Source organism: Rhinolophus ferrumequinum, chromosome 8, assembly GCF_004115265.2.
Source record: "Rhinolophus ferrumequinum isolate MPI-CBG mRhiFer1 chromosome 8, mRhiFer1_v1.p, whole genome shotgun sequence".
NCBI classification, from domain to species: domain Eukaryota; kingdom Metazoa; phylum Chordata; class Mammalia; order Chiroptera; family Rhinolophidae; genus Rhinolophus; species Rhinolophus ferrumequinum.
Window position 1 is genome coordinate 70,888,602 of NC_046291.1, and position 21,913 is coordinate 70,910,514.

General features: G+C 45.5%; 1 protein-coding gene across 1 annotated transcript in view; it reads right to left on the reverse strand.

The window, feature by feature from the left end:
• Positions 1-5,735: 5,735 nt before the first annotated feature.
• KIF5C (kinesin family member 5C) overlaps positions 5,736-21,913 on the reverse strand; it is a 143,348-nt gene continuing 127,170 nt past the window's right edge. The window contains 3 exon segments of the mRNA XM_033111683.1: positions 5,736-8,204; positions 19,463-19,576; positions 20,782-20,998. Coding sequence (XP_032967574.1) covers positions 19,470-19,576; positions 20,782-20,998 — 324 coding nt within the window. The 3' untranslated portion in view covers positions 5,736-8,204; positions 19,463-19,469.

The window sequence follows — 21,913 nt, forward strand, 5'->3', positions numbered from 1 at the left end:
TGGCTACATGACTCCATGAGTGCCTCTAATCTCATTTTGGGGAGTTTAAGTTCCTACAAAGATGCAGTTGGGACGAAGCCTCGGCACTGGTAGCTGTGATTATGGGGAACTGAATGGGCCCAATTCACCGTCCAGCATCAGGACGCTGAGCGCAGAGCACATGCAGGAGCCACCGGTTTATGAGGAGAAACCGGGCAGAGTATGGACACTGATCCGAAAAGCTGCCCACTGCATTATCGGAATGGTAGGGCATGTTCCTCCCCATGGAATAACAGCCTAAGAGCAGTTTTCCCCCAAAGCAAAGAGGGTAGAGGAGGAGAAGAAGGGAGAACCCTAAACACACAGGTACGATGAGCGTTCACCTCACCGAGCAGAGGCAGACGACTGTCTCCTCACATTCTTCTCTCCTACTCTAAGTGATGACAAGTGCAGCTGTAGCTGGGGTCTTGGCAAAGAACACCTTCTCCTGGGGAGATTTGACAATAACAATCCCTTTTACTTGAGTAGCACGTTTAAACATGCTTGCACACGACGTCTCATCTGACCCTCACAAGCACGCTGTGAAGCGCGGACAGCAGGGGGCAACATCTCCAAAATTCAGAGGAGGTCATTGAAATGCTGTGCAGTTGCCCAAGTTGACCAGGATCCCACAGCTGGTCAATGGGAAGTAGAGAGTCAGATCAAGGTCCCGATGACATCTTTCTTTCCATTTTGCAAGTAGAGGTGGTCCCTGACTGATGATGATTCAACTGGCGATGTTTCAACTTTACGATGGTGCAAAAGCAATAGGCACCGATTTCCCCCTGGGCTGGCCATGTGCAGTCCATACTGTCATGATGCTGGCAGTGGCAGCGAGCCACAGCCTCCCGTCAGCCACAGGATCACGAGGGTAAACACCAGATACTCTGCTGGGTACTGTGTTCCAGCTCTCGCAGGGGGGGGGGGGGGCGGGGGGAGGTGGGGGCGGCGGGCAGGGGCGGGGGGGGGGGGGGGCGGCGGGGGAGGTGGGGGCAAGGGGGGATATTGTATTCTGAGCATGTTAAGTAGTCTTCTGTAGGATGTCTATTAAACGTTTTTTTGACTTAGGACATTTTCAACTTAGGATGAATTTATTGGGACATAACCGCCTCGTAAATAAGTCAAAGAGCATCTGTACTCAGCAGTGTCGTTGCCTGATAGCCAGTGCTCCAGGGGGTTTAGCTGTTGCACGCACGTCGCAGAAGGAGGTTTTGCAAGGTGGCATCTGTTGGCACTGGCTGTGAGCATCCCTCGGCCTCGAAAAGTTGCCTTCCCTTGCCATTCCCAACCCTGAATGAAAAGCATCCTCAGACAGGAAAGATGCAGTTAAAGGGAGTGAGTGTGTGGTAAAATAGGGGCTCTTAGAAGAACCCCACTTTGGCGCTCCACCCCTTTTGTCGTTGGACTTGCGTAGGCATGTGTGGTATGACTGGCACGATTACTTTTTCTAAAACCTAAAGCACTAGCATGAGATCCTACTGCTCAGTGCCACAGGGGGGAGGTGATGTAGGAAACAGCTATTCTCAGCAGGGTTCCTTCGCAGCCTCCTCCAGGGGTTCACACAGACCTGGGGTGAGGGATACCCATCAGACCTTTGGGTAGAGCCAGCTAAGATGGGGCAAGAAAACTCTGCTTTATTTTTACCTTATGAAGCCAAGAAACATAGGTTATACATTTCAAAGATGCAGCCAGAGATAACTAATGTCCTAAAGAGAAAGAAAGTTAACATGGATAGTGATAAGTTAAATTCTTACTATGCAGTTTGAAAACGGTGACCGAAGGGATTGCCTCACTTTTAAGTGTCTGTTCCTTAGGAAAAGGATTCTGACAACTGCGTTGCTACACACAGCCTTCCTTTACAAGCTGCCCCCCCCCCAGTTCTGCATTGTCAGCCTCCCCCCGCCCCGCTGCTGTTAGGCATTCTCTTCTCATTATTTCGAAGATTCCTTCCCAGATACACGTGGTTTAAATTCAAGCAATGATGTCTCAGATTCCCATGAAAGGAGGAAACACAAAAAAGTTGTGAAGTTATAAAACTTTGTATCAATTCTTTACAAAAGGATTTTTTTGAGACTTGTTATCACCACACACACACACACACACACACACACACACAGAATTGTCCTGAGAGGGGGTGTTACTAGCTGCTGAGAACACAAACGTTGGGACCAGACCACCTGGGTTTCAGTCTTGGCTACTCCTCCTTCTGGCTGGGACAAATTAACCTCTCTGTGCCTGTTTCTCCCAGGGAAAGTGGAGATAATGGTGCCTACCTCATGGGGTTATTAGGAGGATTGGATGGATTAATACATGTAAAGTACTTAAAACAGTGTCTGGCACAGCGCCAGAAGCTCTCCCATTAACTGGCTGCTTACTGCAGCTTTCTGAGCGTTATGAGTTCTGGTCATTACATGTCATCTGGAGTGAGCTTACCAATTGCTCTAACTTCATTTGTACATGCTGAAGGAGTAAAATATGGTTGCAGGTACATTTTTTGGAAAGCTCTACTATGAGAATTAATTGCAGTCTGGTCATGGGGTGGGGCGGGGGTAGGCTGGACGGGGAGGAGCTCTAGAACAAACTCCTTTTGCACTGAGGAAGTGAAGCAGATGGGAGAATTCCAACCGTCACCATCCACAAGGGTTACCAGCGAGTCTTTCATTATTTTGAGCCTTTCTAACCACACAGAAATTGATGTTTTCTTTGCAGATTGGATAAAGAACCGCCAAATGCCAAAGGGAAAGGAAAAATCCCATGCATGAGCCCACATTTTCATCTGATGTGTCATCCAAGAGACGCCTCCTACTTCTGTTACTTTGTATATATAGACAAATCACAAGACTTAACCTGCCACAAGTGCTAGAATTAAACCTGCCAAGGCACACGTCACCGGTAATTGCCTTTGCAGATCGTAGCTCTAGTTCCACATTCCCCACAGATGCTCCAGCCCTGTAGTTCCAAGGCCCAGCCCAAACACTGTTCAGAGCATGAAGGAACAGGAAACCTCGAGATAGACTTGCGGGAATCTTGGGAACAGTGGGTATCAACGCAATCCTACTGCATTGCAGAGCCTCTGCGTTCTGGGGACTGTGGGGTCATTTCCCACTGAGAGTGAAATTTGCTTTCTAATCAGGTTCTTTCGGAGGACTGCTTTCCCATTACAAATATACAGGCTTCTGCTTATTTATCCACTACGTTTGAAGCTTTACTACGTCAGTCACCTTTAATCAATCCAGTATCTGGCAACTGCCTCTTCCAAGTTCTTTGGGAAACAATTTCAGGATGGATAAGACATCATAAAAGCACATCATTTGCCGTGCCCTCAATTCCACTTATAAAATGTTCATTTGGCATCCACTCTTCCCACTTTTGATTGATTAAAGCAGTTTACTGTCTGGCTCGCATGCAACACCGACCAAACCAAGAGTGAGAATGAGTGTTTTACATGCAAAATTCGCGTGTGGCCGCAGGACCCGGGGACCCAAAGTAGGGAAGTTCCTTGCTCAGAGAGCAGGTAAAAATAAGCCTGTTACTCTCCAAAGGCTTCACACCCCAGTGTCCTCTCACAAGCGCTTAGACCTGCACCTTAATACTAACGATCAGTAGCTTAATGGGAAAGACAAACACCCCAACCCTTCTCAGATGATACCAATAATCTTTCAAAAAATACAGAGCTCCAATGTTCTGAAACATTAGGGCAAGTTCCTTTCAGAAACTCAGTTAATCCTCGGGTCTACTGAGCTTTAACTCAATTCTACCTTAAAAAGTGAAGACGCTGGGCCGGCCCGGTGGCTCAGGCGGTTAGAGCTCCGTGTCCTAACTCCAAAGGCTGCCGGTTCGATTCCCACATGGGCCAGTGGGCTCTCAACCACAAGGTTGCCTGTTCAACTCCTTGAGTCCGGCAAAGGGATGGTGGGCTCCGCCCCCTGCAACTAAGGTTGAACACGGCACCTTGAGCTGAGCTGCAGCTGAGCTCCCGGATGGCTCAGTTGGTTGGAGCGTGTCCTCTCAACCACAAGGTTGCCGGTTTCAACTCCCACTAAGGGATGGTGGGCTGTGCCCCCCTGCAACTAGCAACGGCAACTGGACCTGGAGCTGAGCTGCGCCACAACTAAGACTGAAAGGACAACTTGAAGCTGAACGGCACCCTCCACAACTAAGATTCAAAGGACAACAACTTGATTTGGAAAACAGGCCTGGAAGTACACACTGTTCCCCAATAAAAGTCCTGTTCCCCTTCCCCGATAAAATCTTTAAAAAAAAAAAAAAAAAGTGAAGACGCTTATTCACATCAGTTGCTATCTTTCAGTGAAGGAACAAATGTCAGGTTTTCTTGGTTCTTCAATGAAAAATATTAATAACAGATACTGAGGCAAAGTAAAAGACAAACAGCTCAAGGTTGATTGCGCATCCTTTGAATTTGACTCCACTCACTGAAATGAACTCCTTTGGAGGCCAGAAAACATCTCACCCTAACACTGGCAGTGAAGCCTTAATAAGAGTACCTTTGGGGTGGCTCAAATAAGAAAAATCAGAGCAACCAAAGTTTAGTTCAATTTTATTTTCCACTTTTAGTATTTTTCAAATTATACAACATGCAGTCTGCCAGTATCCATACATCTTCATGTTAGAACTAGAAGATAACCAAATTTTCCATGGGCCAAGGAGGGTTACTTCCAGATATTTTATTGTATGTACTATATTACAGCATCATTACTTGATATAAACTGCCATCTCCCCCTCAAATCACCAAAACAAGTGTCCACAATTTTTTAATGAAAGTTACTGTACAGATACATAAAGCCCGGAGAATACACATCTGCAGTACACGCTAATACTTTACAAACTAGACATGAATAATTCTACAGAGTGCCCTATTCCCCTACATCTGCCACACAATGAAAAGTATTTAAAACTGATACACAATTTGTAAAGTGTAAGCCGGCTTCATGGAGTGGTGCTTCCTTCGGCAATGACCAGGCCCTTGTTCAATACTTTTGAGAAGTCTAAATTGTAGTGTTCAATGAAGCCATTGTAGACTATGATGGTTCCCTCAACTTGCTCAAGGGTGAGACAATGAAGTGATGAAGTAAAATCCTCCCCCTGCCCCCTGCCAGGGAGAAACTCCCCCAATACGTCATTCAGCCATAGTCCAAATGTCTTCTGCCATGCTAAAAAAAAAAATGCCCTTCAAATTGGGGACTGTTAAGAGCTTTTTTTGTTTCGGTTATTCCTGTAGGAAAAAGACCTGACATTCCTCTGTGAGTCCTGTGATAGCTTGGTCTGGCCTTGGACAGGCATATCACTTCCCTGTGTGCATTTAGGGCTTCAAAACATAGATGCTACATTCTAGACAGACATTTTTATTCCTTCATTTATCCCAATACATCTATGAATTCTAATTTCTTAATCATATGATACTCTTAAGTCTTAATTCACACTTTGTTCTCCCTACTACCTGCCATTCAACACTAAAGTTTTGAGATGATGCTTATACAGAAATTTCTAGTAACAGACCGAAACACGTATTGTTTTCTCCAAACCCATAAATCTTGATATCCCAACAGCCTTCCTCTAATTAACAATCCACTATCTGAGGTAGATTTGTTAAACAGTCTGGTATCCCGTATAGAATCACCGAGAGTACACTTTCAAGAAGTAGCATGACATAGTAAAATATCCATAGAGATAATGACACCGCATCACAACCAAAAGCACACACACACACACAAAGCAACATACAACCAAAAATATAACCATAGGCTTGGCCATTCAGAAGTGTGGTTTTCACATTTAGAGTCCAAATGTAAAGGAGAAATAGTCTAAAAATACAAAAATTACATAAATGTGACTTTTTAAAGTAAGTGGCCTACAGAGTATATAGTCCTGATATTAGCTTATTACACAAATATTTAGGGATCCATTTGAATATACTATAAAATCCGTTCCAATAATCTGCCTACGTATTAATCACAGCATAGGAAAATTAGTTTAGAGGTCCTATAAAGATCAAAGCTAGGTGAACTGACTGGCTGATCAGCAACTAGCAGAATTATCTTTAAGAGACATCAAAGCCAACTTTCTCTGTGAATAAAAGTAAAGTGAATTTTCTGAGTCTCTTGTAGAGATCAAGAAATATGGAAAGAATTATAAGTGAATGTTTCTTTTTGAAACATGAAAGGACCAAGCAATTCTTTAAAGTAGAAAACGGGTACCCAGGGACAAATTACTTTGGAAAAAAAGTCTAAAATTATCTATTAACAAGAGAACCAAAAAGAAATTACTGACGTTTGTTCAATTTCCAAACACAAAGTAATATAGTAAGACAGTAGTGGTATAACAATTATTAATTGGCAATCTTCTCAAAGACCAATGTAATGTTTTTGCTTTTAAAATCAGATGTAGTTATAATCTATGGCATGTTATCACCTGATGAGGTTTGCAAAACCTGCCCTAAGGACCCTTCTATCATACTGCAAATAGCAATCGAGCCGTTTTATTTCACTGGCAACAACATAAAATCAAACAGAATGTTAAAAATGCAAACGAATGCAAAACTGTCATCTTTAGCAAATAAATAATTCAGTAGAATTCACCCTCGTCTCTCCTTACTCCCCCCCCCAAACAAAACACACATAAAAAAAGTGCAACATTTAACAAATAAATTAAGTCAAAGCAGCTTTGCTTTGTTAGGGAATTTTACACACGAGTTTGGAAGTCAATTCACAGTCCTTAGTGATTTATCCTCTTTCTCTTACACACACACACACACACACACACACACACACACACACACACACCCTTCCACCCACATAGCCACGAGAAAGCCCAGTATCTCCCCCGGCATACATTTCATTCTAGTGGTGACAGCAGCAGGGACAGTGCCAGCTCGCTCATCTTGGGCAGGCACAATGATAAGATGGGTGCTTTTCACCGAGATTCGTTTGGTTGCCATTGACTTACCCTCGAATTTGTCAAAACAGTAGCAGCACAGAAGACCAATTTAATTGAATCCTTGTCAGTTTCCCTGAAAATTTTACCACTTGGAAATCAATCATTTTAATATTTACACCTGGAAGTAAGGGTTGATTCAGCTTTAGATTCATGTATTTGAATACAGTAGTAGCTAAATATTAAAAAAAAAAGAAAACAAAAAACACCCATTCTGATTTCTTCTAAGATGATGAAACCTATCTATTTGATGCCGAAGAGAAACTCAGTCAGCAACGATGGGTTAAAATAACAACTTATTCATGGCAACTTATTCATAGGCACAAAAATTTGTCAATTATTTCCTCCCCAGGGCTTCCTCTTTCAACCGCTGGAATGATCCTGGATTTTGGCAGCAATACCCCCTCAAGGCTCAAGATGGTTCCCTAGCGAAAGAGACCATCCCAAAGCTCTAATAGCATCAGGGAGGAGGGGGGCAGGCCCATTTTCACTCCCCCAACTTAGCAGCATTTTCAACACTTCTGAAGGAATGACGGGCTGGCTGAGACGAGTTGCTGCAGGTTCAATAGCAAGCAGCCCAGAGGTGAATTTCATGATTTTTCGCATTTACACAGATGTTTGAATGAACAAATTCTACACTGCTACTGTCAGATTGTTTTTCTGCCTTGGAGAAATTTGCTTTGCACTTTAACGGGTGCCATACTAAAAAGGTGTATTTTACAGATCCAAAGATGTGACCAGCGTATTCAAAATGCTTCCTTGGAGTAATTTGTTTTGGAAAAGTGTTCAGAATGAAAATTTTGAACCCGATAGCAGCACTTTTTTTTGTTCCCTAAAAATATAAAGTAATGTGTTTATTTTACAGGAAACCAGACAGTTGCGGCAGAGTGTCGTGATCATGGCACGTTAGGGCGTTTGCTGGGAAAGTGCCGAGAAAGGAGGCTCCAAGGACTGCCCAGAGACCACCCAAGGCCCCGAGGCCGGGTCCGCAGCAATGGTTTCCAGGAGTAAGTGGATCTTCTGTAATCATCCCCTTCAGATTTCTCAGGAAGAGAAAAGTCCAAGCACACAGCTGTACACAGAAATTCTACACAGCTCAAATACCTGAAACTGGTATACTGCAGATGGCTGGGGTAAGCAAGTGTAAAAGAAAATGGAAATTGTGTAGGAGGGGAAAAAAAATAAAGGAATTGGTGATTAATGTCGTCCTTGACATGCTACATGGAGAGTCAGATCTGTTGAAAGAGAACCAAAGAGAGAACACAGGTGTTAGAGAACACAGGGAAATTCACTCCTCACAGAAAAACATTTTTTTTAATTCTAGATATTTATACCAGAGCTGTCCAATAGAAATACCATGCAAGCCACATAATTTAAAATTTTCAAGTGGCCATATTAAAAAGTGAAAAGAAACAGGTAAAATTAATTTTAATATGTTTTATTTAACGCAATATATTCAATATGTTATTTCAACACATAATCAGCATTACATGTTGAGGTATTTTACATTACAATATTACTACTGAGCTATTTCAGTTTTTTTGGCCAGTGTTTGCAATCTGCTGTGTATTTTACACTTTCAGCACATCTCACTTGAACTTGGCCGTATTTCCAGTGCTCAGTGGCCAGCTGCTTGGACAGCATAGCCTCCTACTTACTACTTTTGCTTTAAGTGTTCAGCCCTGACAACAGTCTCTTCCAAAAAGTCAGTATCTATTGACACTATAAATACTCAGGGTAACATGACGCATTTTCTCATTCCTAGGGGGAAGTTGAATTCCATTTGTCACTTGCCAGCGCTTGGGATGCCAAGGCAAGTCAGACACAGCCCCTACTCCAGGCAATCTCTCCAAGAGAGAGGCGCCCAGTCCCGAAAGGCTTGTTTCACTTGCACAGGGTAATGAAGTTACTCAGTCCCGTGCTCCCTTTGATTTCACTCCACTTCCCACCAGACGTTCACCTGATCAGTCAGGTCTCCAGGACGAAAGACTGGACTGGTCCTGACCCAGAGGCCAGGCCTTTGGGCCAATTCAATAATGTCGGCTGTCAGCAAGAAACAGAGAAGTTCGAGTTCCCCCAGAAGCCCTAGGACTGTCTATGACCTCGCCTGCGGGTTTTATGCAGAGCTCCTGGCTATTGGGTGGGACACAACCACAGGGCTGAGTAGAGCCTCATCCCTGAGGAAACTGTGGGAATTGCCCGGCACAGGAACTAAGACAGACAAAGAAAAACCCAACTACTCTTTTGATTTTAAAAACAACTCCATAACCTGACAGTGTTTCCTGTTTTTGCCTCTAGAAGGCTCAGATGCAGATTCAGTGTCAACTGTGATAACTATCTCGATTCCTACTACAGTACTCACTCTCTCTCCAATTCTTGTCTCTTTACTCTCTAGATTTATGAGTTATAATAATGTAAGCAACTTCACATATTTTGTATAAAGAAGAGTGAAAATTATAAATAAATAGAAAAAATCAGGGTGTGGAAAGGAATTATAAAAGTAGGTAACAGCAAAGTGGGTAAAAAAAAAGAGGAATATACGAGTAGAACAGAAATTGAATAGAAAAAAAAGAGAACCAGTTCTTTTTAAGAATATCACCTCCTCCCTGACACAAAAAATACTCAGGGAACTCATTTGGTAACTACTATCTCTTGCTCCAAAAGTATAATGCTCACAATTGCAAAGATGCTCAATTAAAAATGGTTTCAATAACCTTATATTTACATTATTTTTAGAAGTCACAGATAGATTTGTCTTTGAGAAGGACAAAGATTTCTTTAATGTTTAGCCTTTCTGGTGAGATTTTATGCTTAAGGTAAGGACCACAAATGAAAAACCTAAAAGCGTGGCCACAGTTGTCACGTAAATCCACTGGGAGCTGGAAACCAATAGGCCCAGGAATGCTTCCTGAAGACCACCACTGGAGCCTCCATTTCACTTTCCTTACAGGTTCGCTTTTCCAAGCACATCGTCTCAGAATCACGTAAAGGTGACCCTGCTCAGATGAGATGGTCTTCCTGTGTGCCTGGAAGCAGGGAGGTACGGAGCACATCCCGTAAATTGTCGGATTATGGCTTAATGCAGTGACTGCTGCCAACAGATGTTGACAGAGCCAAACTCAACGAGGCGGCCCGAATAACTCCAGCAGACCATGAAGTGACATGATTTCCACAAGAAGGTCTTTCATTCAAACCCCTCACTGCCCTCCTGTGCGAGATTCAGCATGTTTTGGCTAACAGTTTAGAAGAAACAGGGGGCCACAAAGGAGGCCCAACCTGTTTAGTTTAGTCACCCTAAGGGGGATGAGAGAAGAGAACTGAAATTGTGACCGGTTGCCGAAAGGAAACACAGGAACTCCACTAATAAAAGGCCCTTTATCATGAAGAGGTTGTTCTTCATCCTGAGTTAAAGATCTTTACGTGCCTGTGTGCCAAAGCAGTCTTTCCAGCACGCCCGAGAAAAACAGATCCAACTAGGATATTCCCATCCATTCCCCGACTACCTGGATGTCCATCTCCTCAGACAAATTTGGGAGAGAAAATGGATATAACTTATAAAGGTAAATGGGTTAGCTTCAATGGAAACCGTTTATGACTGTTCTGATCACACAGACTGACCAACCGGATAGGTTGGCAAGTCTCCAGGACATTTCAAACCCAGTTCTTTTGACCTTGTGAGATGGTTCACAGCCATCACTCACTCGCCTGAAAGCAGGTACTAGACCAAGTGACCTGACTGGACTGTCCCTGGGTCTCTGCCAAACTGGAGATGCCAAATCAGAATGGCAACGCGTGACCAGATTTAGAAGGAAACAAAATCACCTTTCTTTAGAAGGGGTGGGGAAGGCTGAAGAAAGGAGCTAATTATATAAGGGTTTGCGAAAAGTATTTAGAGATCCCCCCTTCTCGCCCCACAACTCTGGGTTTTGCAATTGCTTGCTGTGGATTTACACTTAATCCAAACAGTATATAGTTTTATCTTTCCTTTTGCTTTTCTACAATTCAATTCCCACACTGTAAGAATGAACAATTGTGTTTTTACGTATCACCACTGAATAGAAGCAGATTTATCTCACGGGAGAATTAGTGCAATCTGTTGTGGAGGAACAATTTCAGTTGCTCTGAATTTACAGCTGAGAAACATGATGTCGAGAAGACTTCAAGCAGAGCAGCCCACGGCACCGCAGACAAAACAAGGAATTCTTTTTTCCAGGTCCTCCATGTTTCTTCCCTTTGAATCCACGAGGCTAGATTCAAGATTGTACAGTGCGATAGTGTCCAGCTGCCGTTACTTCTGTCCTCTCTCCTTCAAGTCTTGGCTCGTCCATTCTTTTTAGGCCACAACATTGGCTAGTATTTGTGACAGCCTAGTTTTTGCCAGGTACTTTTCTACGACTTTTCACTCCTTTCACACCATCTCATTCAATTCCCAGAACCAACCTGTGATGATACTACTGATCCGACTTCTCTATGAGATTTGTAACAATGTAAAACAATGCCCTTCTCTGCTAAGTTTTCTGTTTTGGAAAATAATTACTTTTCATTAAAAATGGCATCTATGTTAACAGTAGTAGTCTTTTCAATTTTTGTTTCAATTTCCAATATAAAACATATCAACAGATATAGCCCAGAAACATAAAAGCTCTTCGATGTCATTGATAACTTTTTAAGAATATACAGGGTCCTAAGGCCAGGAACTTTGAAAACTGCAGCATAGCGAGCAAATCAGAGCTCTAGGACCTACCACTAACAAGCTGTGAGAGCTTTACGGTTCACGGTGCCTCTTTAGAAAGCAGAAGGCAGAATGAGACCGGAGTAGATGACGATGAAGACCCCACAGGCGGACCGGAGTGCTTGCTCTGTGCCAGGCACTCATCTAAGCTCTCTGTAGTCTATATTCCTGTGTTAGTCCTCACAGCCCCTCTGTCAGTAGGAACTGCCACTGGCCACATTTCAGAGGACACAGAGGAACACAGAGATGAAGTAACTTGCCCAGTATGTGGCCAAGCCAGGACAGATTCAACCCCAGGCAGTGCAGCTCCAGATCCTGAACCCACAATCACCCAGCTATCCTGCCTGTAGCAAAGAGCCCCCATTGCATACAGATTCTTGTGACTCAATCTCTTCCTAGCTAGGACTGTAGCAGTAGCATGTTGAATGGCCCAGTAGTTTAGATGTAGACCATGTGTGTGGCTTAAGGATACCACGTGACCTGCTATAAATGAGGCTTCTCGGCCTCACTGCTCCAGAGGGCTAAATCTGAAAGCAACTCCTTGCCCACCCTCCATGTGTGGAGTGAACCCATTTCTGCTGTGGGCAAAAGTTACTTTGTGCATCATCTGTATATATTTTTTATTTGTGATTGATTGAGGTGTCACTACCAGGAGAATCGAGGTGAACTCTTAACAATGGTGCAAGACAGGTCGGACCCAGGTGTTTGGGACAGAGAAAAGAGTAACAAGGAAAGACAGTGACTCAGAAAAGCAAATAGAGTATAAATGCGTAAGTGCCAGCTTGGGAAGCTCAGCCTGAACCTAAGGAATAAATAGAAAAGGCCTTGTTGGTCTAGTCAAGGGCTTAGAGAGAGAAATCCATTCTGCCTGGGGTGGAGTGAGGACAGCAATGTGGGGGGTAAGGTGGGGGTGGGCGGAGGCTGTTCAGAGAAGGAACTTTCTCAGTTCAAAGAAAGTAGAGCAGCAGTCTAAGTGCACCCAAAGCATAGGGCTTTCACTGAGAGTAGTGGATGTGGGGAAACGGCCAGGGGCATTCAGAGCCTAGGAATCCTGAGGTTTAAGTGTTAGGCTAGAAAATACTGTACTGCTTCCTGTGACAAGACTTCCTGGAGTAGAAAGTCATTCGTGCGTTCCCAGTGTCTGGGCCAAGTGGAACAGGCGGAAGATGCCGAATGTGGCAGCACAGGGCAACACAGGGCCTCGGTCACAGCTGACCGTCAGGGCGGCAAAAGGGAATGGAGGTGAAAGCCCACAGACGCTTGTTATGTGTCTGCTCCCATCCCGCCATTTAAAAAGTTAAAAGTTTTGCTTCTGTTAACAAATATATTCACAATGAAGGTCGTGAAGTGCTGATACCTGACGAGGAGAGTACAGAGCTGTCCTACAGTGACTGCCACTGACCCAGGGAATGGCACACAAAGCAGACACATGTGGGTCGGAACAGAGCCCCCAGGCTCCTTTGATGGCTTTTTATAGTTACATTCACCTAGAGGACCCTGCTATAAACTGCACAAGTCCTTTTCTACAGCTGTTTTCTTTATGCCTCACAACATGAAAAGGCACACAGTGTACGCACATGAATCGCTCCTTCAAATGTCCTATAATGAGTCCCTTCTGACTCTAACATTATGATTTTACAAATATACTTTGACAAAAGTTTACCAAAACTTTATGAAGTAGGATATGACTATTCCAGATTGAATACGTATGGTTTTTAAAAAAGTGCGGTCCCCAACATACCAGCATCTTCATCTGTATCCCCACAATGAGAGGCTTCCTGTGTCTTTGTTTCTTATCACGATATTTTCCTTTTTTTTTTTTCTTGCCACAAAAACCTGAAGCGTTAAATGTGCGTATCCTATTAGGTTGGTGCAAAAGTAACTGCTGTTTAAAAGGTGAAACATGGCAAAAACCGCAATTACTTTTGCACCAACCTCACAGGTGCTCTAGCTGACAACTCTGTAACCAGGCATTTCTGCCACCTCAGCCCCACACGCCCTTCACACTGAGACCGAACTGGCGCGTCTCCTCACAACGCTCATCCTCTTCAGGCTAAAGTGGAAAGAGCTGAACTCGAAAGGAAAATGAGGCGTCCCAGCCTCGAGAGGCCAGAATGACACGAAGGCCTGCTAGGATGCAGAGAAAGGGGTAAAAGAACTGAGTTACGTCATGACACATAGAAGGAAGTGTAGGCCTGACAAATGCTCCCAGAAGCAACCCCTCCCAGAGTCACACTGTGCCTAGCTCTTTATTTTCAGCGAAAAATCTCCTTTCCTTAAATTATATTACGGTTGGTGATTTAGATTTTTGATTTGTGGTTTCATTTTAATTTAACTTGTACATGTGTTTTAACGTGACAGTTGTGTAAGATCTGTAAGCACAGGGAGTGCCTGGTGTTTTAAATTTGCAAATACTTAAATATCATACTGAAATAATTTAACTACATGCTGGGACTCTATGAGACGTTACTCCTTTAAGAGTACTCTATTTGCTATTCAAGTTTGAGAAATAATGGTCTAAATATAGGAAAACCAAAAGACCATTCATCCTGCCAAAGCCTTTCAGAAAACAGCCTTGGTTTCAGCAATGCCCCACTGGCGCCATCTGGTGAACACATGTGAAAAAGTGCCCATCAGCTTGATAAAGCATGAGGGGAAAGGAAGCAAAATTCCATGGCCCTCAGAACCAGGAAGCGGGACAAGTATTTAAATGGTATCTGCACTAAACGTGGGGCCTGGAACACACTCTCAGCACTGCCTGAGAGGGCTATTTCACATCTCCTCTCTCCTCCAGCCTGCAAGTCCCTCTCAGCTGATAACGTGGCTTCTTACTTGCATGAGAAAACAAGCACTTAGATGAGACCCCTTTCACCTCCCCACACACCCCATTCACCACCTCTACCAGCATCTGTACTCTCTACTCTGCCTTCTCGTCACCTTAGGTCCAGTGTCGCCTCCACTTATTCTCTGGATCACAGGACCTCTGATGTAGTCAGTACTCCGTACCTATAATTGTTCCGTCTCTGACATGATCCATTTCCCCTCTCGGCTGGATCATTACCATCTGCATACAGGTAAGCTATAATAGCTCCCATCTTAAAAACGAAGTGCAAACCCCCGTTGCTGATACCCACTCTTTTTTATGACCAGTCCAGGGGCCTGGTCTAACTCCCCGACCTCTCTGTCTCTCTCCACCCATCTTCCAAGTTACCGCCTCCAGACCCACGGCCTTAAACCCAAGGGACAGGTCATACGTCTCTACCACCTCAATCCCAACTTTTCTCCTCAGCGGCAGACGCATCGCTGCAACTGCCTACTCACCATATACACCGGATGGTGAGCCAGGCTGCAAGTCTAAGGCATCTCACAATCAGCATCATGATGAAAGCCAAACTCGCGGTTTTTCTATAAAACCAGTTCATCAACCAATTTTCCCAGTCATGCTAAAGGGTACCAGCATTTACCTGGTTGCCAGGGCCCAAACCTAGGATCCACTTTTGGGTGTCACCCATACCTGCTGTTCCCACCCTCAGCTCTCACACCCGGGCTGACTCTGACCACTTGCCACCATCTGTGCTGCTCCCACCTCAGCCCGTGCTGTTCTCTCCCATGTAGACATTCCCAACAGGCCCCTAGAGGAGCCCCTGCTCTTATCCCAGCCCACCCCCACCCTTTCTCCAGAGCCCAGCCCAGGATGGCCCTTTCCCGTCACTAACCAGGTCCAGTCACTTCCATCCCAAAACCCCTCCGGTGGCCCCGCGCACTTAGATTACGCTCTAAACTGCTCACCTGGGCCTCCGCGGCCTCATTTATCCAGTTCCCACCTCCCTTCCCAACAACCCAAAATATGATGGTCTCCTGTTCTTTGTGCTTTAGCCCTGTCAGCCCTCCATGGCTCCCCAAATATGCCACAGTCATTCCCACCTTCCAGCAAGTGTGTGTCACTCTGTCCCAGGTCATTTGGGGGACTGCCATTTTTCATTACTCAGTTCTTAGCTCAAATGTCACTTCCCTATCTTTCTAAATAAGCATCCCTCATCTCTATTCTATTAACCTGTTCTTATTTTCTTCAAAACACTTACCACTGTTTGAAATTACCTTGTTTATATGTTCTTTTTCGGTACCCCCCCAAAAAGAAACATCACTGTGCAAGAATAGGGCCTTCTTTGTGTCACTTGCTGTTAAACCAAGTACAGAACATGCTCTCGATACCTGATCCCATTTTGTGAATGAGGAAACTGAGGCTGAAGGAAATCAAACAACTGGCTCGATGTCACACAGGAGTGAAGCCACGGCCAGGGCTGGAACCCAGGTCTGGCCAATCGCATATCCCATGTCCTTCCTTTGCTTACTGCACTATATATACTGTCCCGTGTCCAGTTTTGGAGTCAGAAAAATATGGTCTCCTACCCCATGAGGCAGCCCCCTACATTTGAATGAACTAGATGAGACAGCCAGAATTACCCTGGGTTCTTTTGATTTCTACATGCTGGTTTATATATCTTGATTTCTACACCTGCCGTTCCTCTGAAACCTTGAGAACACACCAAAATACTTGTGATTATATTTGTTGAACTCTGAAATGAAGCAGCAGGAAATCCCAAAGATATCCCAATGCCCCTCAAGTGTGAATGTGCCGCTCTGGCTCCACCAGCTGAGTCCGCAGCTGAGATCACTTCCACCCATGGCGGACACACTTCAGACTAGAAAACCAACGATCCAGAAATACCATCACAAAAGGGTTTTATCTCATCTAAACAATAAATTCCATATTTCCAGTTATTTCTTTAAGAATGATTCTTTGCTCACTTCCAATTATGATTCCACACTCCATTGGTTACTATCCTTTATTTTTTTCTTCCACTGACAAACGCCTGGTCATTTTCATAAAAAGTCAATGCCCTTGTTAATAACTTTTAGGTAAATAAATGATAGTAACTTTAAAACCCCTTTTATCTGCTCATAGCAGCAAACAGGATACTCAGATGGCCCTTGCCTACTCAGTGGTTATAATCTACTGCTATAGAGAAGACTAAAAATTATTTTGTAACAACTATGTGAATGAAAGGAGATTATAAAGCAACAGTTATCAATGACCTATGTACCAAGCACTGCACTGCTAATCTATATGAGAAGCTGACATTTTATTTGAGCGCTTGTTGTACGCCAAGCAGCTTAGAAGCACAACCTCGTTTAGTCCTCGTATCAATGCGAATGACACAGAGAAAGGATTCTCCTATTTCACAGATGAGGAAACCGACTCTGAGATGAAATAACTTGAAGAAAGTAGAAAACTGGACACTGACCAGGTCGCTTGTTCAAAGCTGGGCACCGTAACCACACCACCATCCTGACAACAGGTAAGGGGACCCATTTGTTTTGTGACATTGAGAAAAGCGCCCAGCTACAGGAGTTGTACGTATATATAAAGTGGGTCAAGAAGGTTCCAATTTCAGATAAAATAATCACACATTCACTCATTAACACTTTGAGTAAAGAAAGAATCACCATGATGGGTGAGGGTGGTTCTGTCACTTTGAAGGTCTTAAAAGTCTCACTAGATCTACTGCTTTTCATTCTTTGGTGTGAGAGGAGGATATTTGGGTGAGGAGTGGCCAACATTTGGCTGTAAGTACCTCACACCAAATGTGGGGGTGGCAGACCTTTTGGGACAGCATTAGGGAAGTGACTAAGCACTGCAGTCTCTGGACCCAGAATGCCTAGGGCCGGAATATTTATTAAGAGCGCGCTGGGAGCGAAACATAAAACCCTCTGCGTGCTTACCTCAAACGGGATAATGTAGATCCTACATCTAGCACAGTGCTGCTGCATTAAATGTGCAATAAATGCATAGTGCTGGCTGCCCATACCACCATCCACCTCCCTGCACTCAGCAAAAGAACACTACGTTTATTTGGGGCGGTGGTGCGCCCCACTAAAAGAGCGTGTTTTCTAGCCGCCCTTGCAGCTGGATATAGCTGTGTGCCTCAGGTCCACCAGAGGGATGTGGGCATCAGGACATGTGGGACTTTCTGGGAAGGTTGCTTAAAGGAAGCTGATTCAGCAGGAGAGCTGCATGTGCCTCTTCCTTGCTTTCTCTCTGCTTACTGTATTTCAAACATAAATTGTTTAAGTCATGCTGGCGGCTTTGAGGTGACTTTGAGGAAGGAAGGTATAATACTTGCTGAGGACAATGAGTCTAAATTTAAGAGGCTAGTTTTCTGTTATTACTGTGGAGTCCTTTTCCCAGCCTTTGACAGACCACTTCAAATTTCCTTTATGTGATAGAGAATTACACTTCCATCCTGTGTAAGCCATTCTTACTTTAGGACAGTAGTTCTCCAGCTTTGGTGGCAAACAAAACCACCTGGGGTACTGAGTAAAAGTACAAAGGCCCAGGCCGGATACTACTTCAATGAGCCTGGTCTCCAGGCGCCAGATGATGGCGACACCTACCAAAGTTCAAGAAGTAGTGCTTTCGGCTTTTCTGTTCTAAGCTGCCCAACTTGGTCTTACAGTTTCCTTCCAGTGTCAAGCCCCCAACTGACCACATGGCAGTCAAAAGCAATTTTATAATATCCAATTTTATTTTATTTCTGACTGAAGGTGGAGATCAGATCTGAATGGGGTGGCCCGCTGCCAGGATAATTTCCCACCCACCCTCCTAGGACATGGCAGACAGTGGTGGACACGTTGCCCACTCCCAGGCAGCCCCGGCCTTCCCTCTTGTTCCTGTTACTCTGACCAGCCCGTCCTGCTCCCTGAATGCCGTCTGGGGCAGCACAGCTGAAAGTCATCGGGTGCAGCCACCACGCTTCCTCCTGAGCAGGGCTGTCACCTCTCCTGAGTGAGGGCTCTTCAGTTCCCCTTCCTTACCTTGGTGCAAAAAGGTCTGGATGAGGAACCCCTGCTCTCCCAAGTTGCCCTGGCCATTGAGGCTTTGCTGTGCCAGCTCGCCCACCTTGCAAACAGCTTCCTCAGTGAGAGCTTGGAGTCCAAGGACGTTCGCAGCCACCTCCTCCCATCCACGGTGACTGGTTCAAAGTCGGTTTTTCTAAACAGTTTTCTGGCCACCTAGTTGACTGCCCTGTCTAACCAATAACTTCTTTTCTCTATTCAGGTACAAAAGCATAGGTCTGTGCTCTCTCTTTCTCTCTTCCAAAGCATATCACTTTTTTCGCCCTTTTTGCTGGTAGAACAATACTGGGAGTGTGGATTGCAGAAGGAGAAGTTTACAGCCCAGCATCTCAAAGAAAGCGTTCTGGCTCTACCTAGATAAAATTAGCATAATTCTTAAAAACTCCATTCGTTCAGTTCAGACAGTAATTACAAAAATCTGACTCTGTTATGTGACTCTTTTCTTTTTATTTTTGGCTCTTCATATTAAGTTCCTGAAACTTAACCACCCACGTCTGTCTGTTCTGAGTAAAATCCGTTGACAAATGGGTAATGCCCTTTTGGATGCCAGCTACAGAGGGGAGTCCCACAGACAAAGGAAAACTCAGGTGACTCATTCACCACACCCTCACCTATCCCTGGAGGGATGCTGGCACAAGGTGGCCCCAGGTAGAAGACTCTGGGACTCTAGATTGACTTGAGGATATGCTCAGATCCCTGATAACCTGAACCCCACGTCCTGTAGTGGAGAAGAGCTGTTCCCGGTCTGATCGGGGCCCACACGCGTATGTCTGGGAGCCAGCAGGGGCAGGGATCTGGCCCAGGGCTGCCCTGGACAGAAACCACCCAACACCAGGGACTCACTTCGTATTTATTTCTGGGAGTGAGTAGAGTTTGAAGAGCTGCCTCCTCCCCCTCGGATGGCGTGGACAGCCGTTGGAGACGATGCTGGGTAGTGTCCAGGGCGGATGGGCTTGGCTGTATCCAACCGACAGAAAGGAGAGAAGAGACATTCAGAAAGGGCTTCAACAGCCACAGCCAGATACCTCCAGTCCACATGTGAGAACCCACAGGCACGCTTCTTATCAACATCACCGTTCTTGACCACCAGACATTTCTGAAAACGGGAGGTATGCCCTCCTATTAGTTCAATTAGCTAATCAGGGCACCCAATGTTTAGGAGACAGAAAGAACTTATCTATCAATTATTTTAATTCATGTTGAGAAAAATTAGAAACAAAGGACTTGCGGTCTTATCTGAGGCAGGTCCACAGGCCCCCACGGGTTCCAAGGGCATCTGTGGAGCCCCTGACATTGGACACAGCATTCTGCCTGTGATACATATTTCTGGGGATAGAGTCCACAGTTTTCAGTAGGTTTACAAAGTGTATAAAATTAATAAATTCAAAGGGTATAAAAGCCAATGAACCAGTAATCTAAAGCAACATCTTAAAACTAGAAACATGCAGTTGCTGGTTCACGGAATATCTGCACAGCACTCTCTCCTGGGGAGTAAGTGACATTACATGTTATAGGAGGTGTTTCCATTTTGTTAACAAGCGCTCTAGAGAACATCCCCAAGTCCCTTCTACTCCTGTGGTTCTATCCTGGGAACTATGGCTCAGCAGCTACGCGCTCATTCTCTGCACATGCAGAATGCCCACATCTCGGTCCTGAAGGGGCTAAATGTCCAGGCCGCACCCCCAGCTTGGCAGCGTACACCGCTCACCGATGCTAGGCTGGGAGCCGGGCATTCCCAAACCTGCACTTACAAGCAACGTTTTCCGAGGCTTCTGGCTCATACAGCTCCTTCAGGGGTCCACCCAGGGCGGGGCAGAAGGGGCCTTCGGACCTCACTGAGAAATAGCTGTATATTCTGGTGTGTCTGGGAGTATAGTATCTCTGTTTACAGCCAAACACCTTTGCCTATGGCCTAGGCCAGCCGGCCTCTCTCCTCGGCCCAGCAGCTTTTAAGACCACAACGTAGGCCGGAATCTCTCAGTGTAAGGAAGCGGGTGCCGGACATTCCCGCTCTCCCAGGAGGAGGGCAGGGTGCTGGGAGGGTCAGGCAGGCCTGAACGCCGCTTCTCGGATGCTCCCGCACAGGGCGCCCAGCGGCTCCGGGGCATCAGTGCTTCCTCACCTCTTAGTGAGGGCACCTGTGCCAGTGGGAGGGCACGTACCGATCTGGGCCGAGTGGGCCCTCCTGGCCATGTTCTTGGCCCGCACGGCCTCCTTGATGCGATCCACCTCCTGCTGGTAGCGCTTGCGGTCCCGCATGGCGTTCTCCTTGGCCTCCTTCAGCGCGCTCTCCAGGGCCTTGACGCGCTCCGCCGTGGCACGCAGCCGTTTCTCCAGCTTGGGCAGCTCACAGCGCAGGTCTGCGTTGTCCCGGACCAGCTGGGGGCAGGACGGGGGGCGCGGTGAGTTACCAGCAGGGCAGTGGGGCCCGCAGGAGGGGCAGACCCGTAGCGGGGAGGGCAGGGGTGGGCAGAGAATGCGATCGCAAAGCGGCGGGAAGCAGACTCTGCCACTACTGACCGCAGCCTGCCGGTACAAAGTCCCTATGACCATCAAGTCCGGGAGCAGCAAAGGGAAATAAAAATCCCATACTCTGGGACTCCAATTTTCTACACACAGGACTCACAGGTACGAGGAAGGGGGAAGGGGTATAGAATAAAACGAAAAGCCATGTCTAGTACCGGCAACTTGCAGGCTTGGGCAGGATTTACTCCTCTCTTGTTTGGGTGGGTGGGGGGAAAGTGGGAGAAAACTGAGTGCTCTGACGTCAGCATGTGGAAGCTAAGAAATGTAGAGCAGAAGCACTCACGTGCTTTTGAAAGACACACATTCCAGAGTCTCTGAAGACCTCCTTCCATGGAGGACCCACTGCCTACAGCAGCATCTGGTTTGCACCCCACTCTGTAACAGGTAACTTGGGGGTACTACTCCTTCTTTCATGATTTAAGAGCCTCAGTTAAGAAGCAACACGCTCACTCTGGGTCAGGAGTGGGCTCCAGAGCCAGCTCTATTTTTTCTTGGCCGTCTGACTTGGTGCCAGTCATTCGACCACAAGTCTATGGCTGCTTGTCTATAAAAAAAGGACATAACAGGACCACGGTGGAATCAAAGAAAATTTTGAAAGTCAGAAAGTGCTACGTGAAGGCTGAACTATGGCGGGTCCACATCTGCGTTCTTCACCCCTGTATCCCCAGCACCAGCTCCAGTGCCTGCAGACAGGAGGTTTTTAATAAGTATCACTGAACGCATAAGTAAAACAATTGATGAATTTCCGAGCCCTAATCCCTGGGAGTT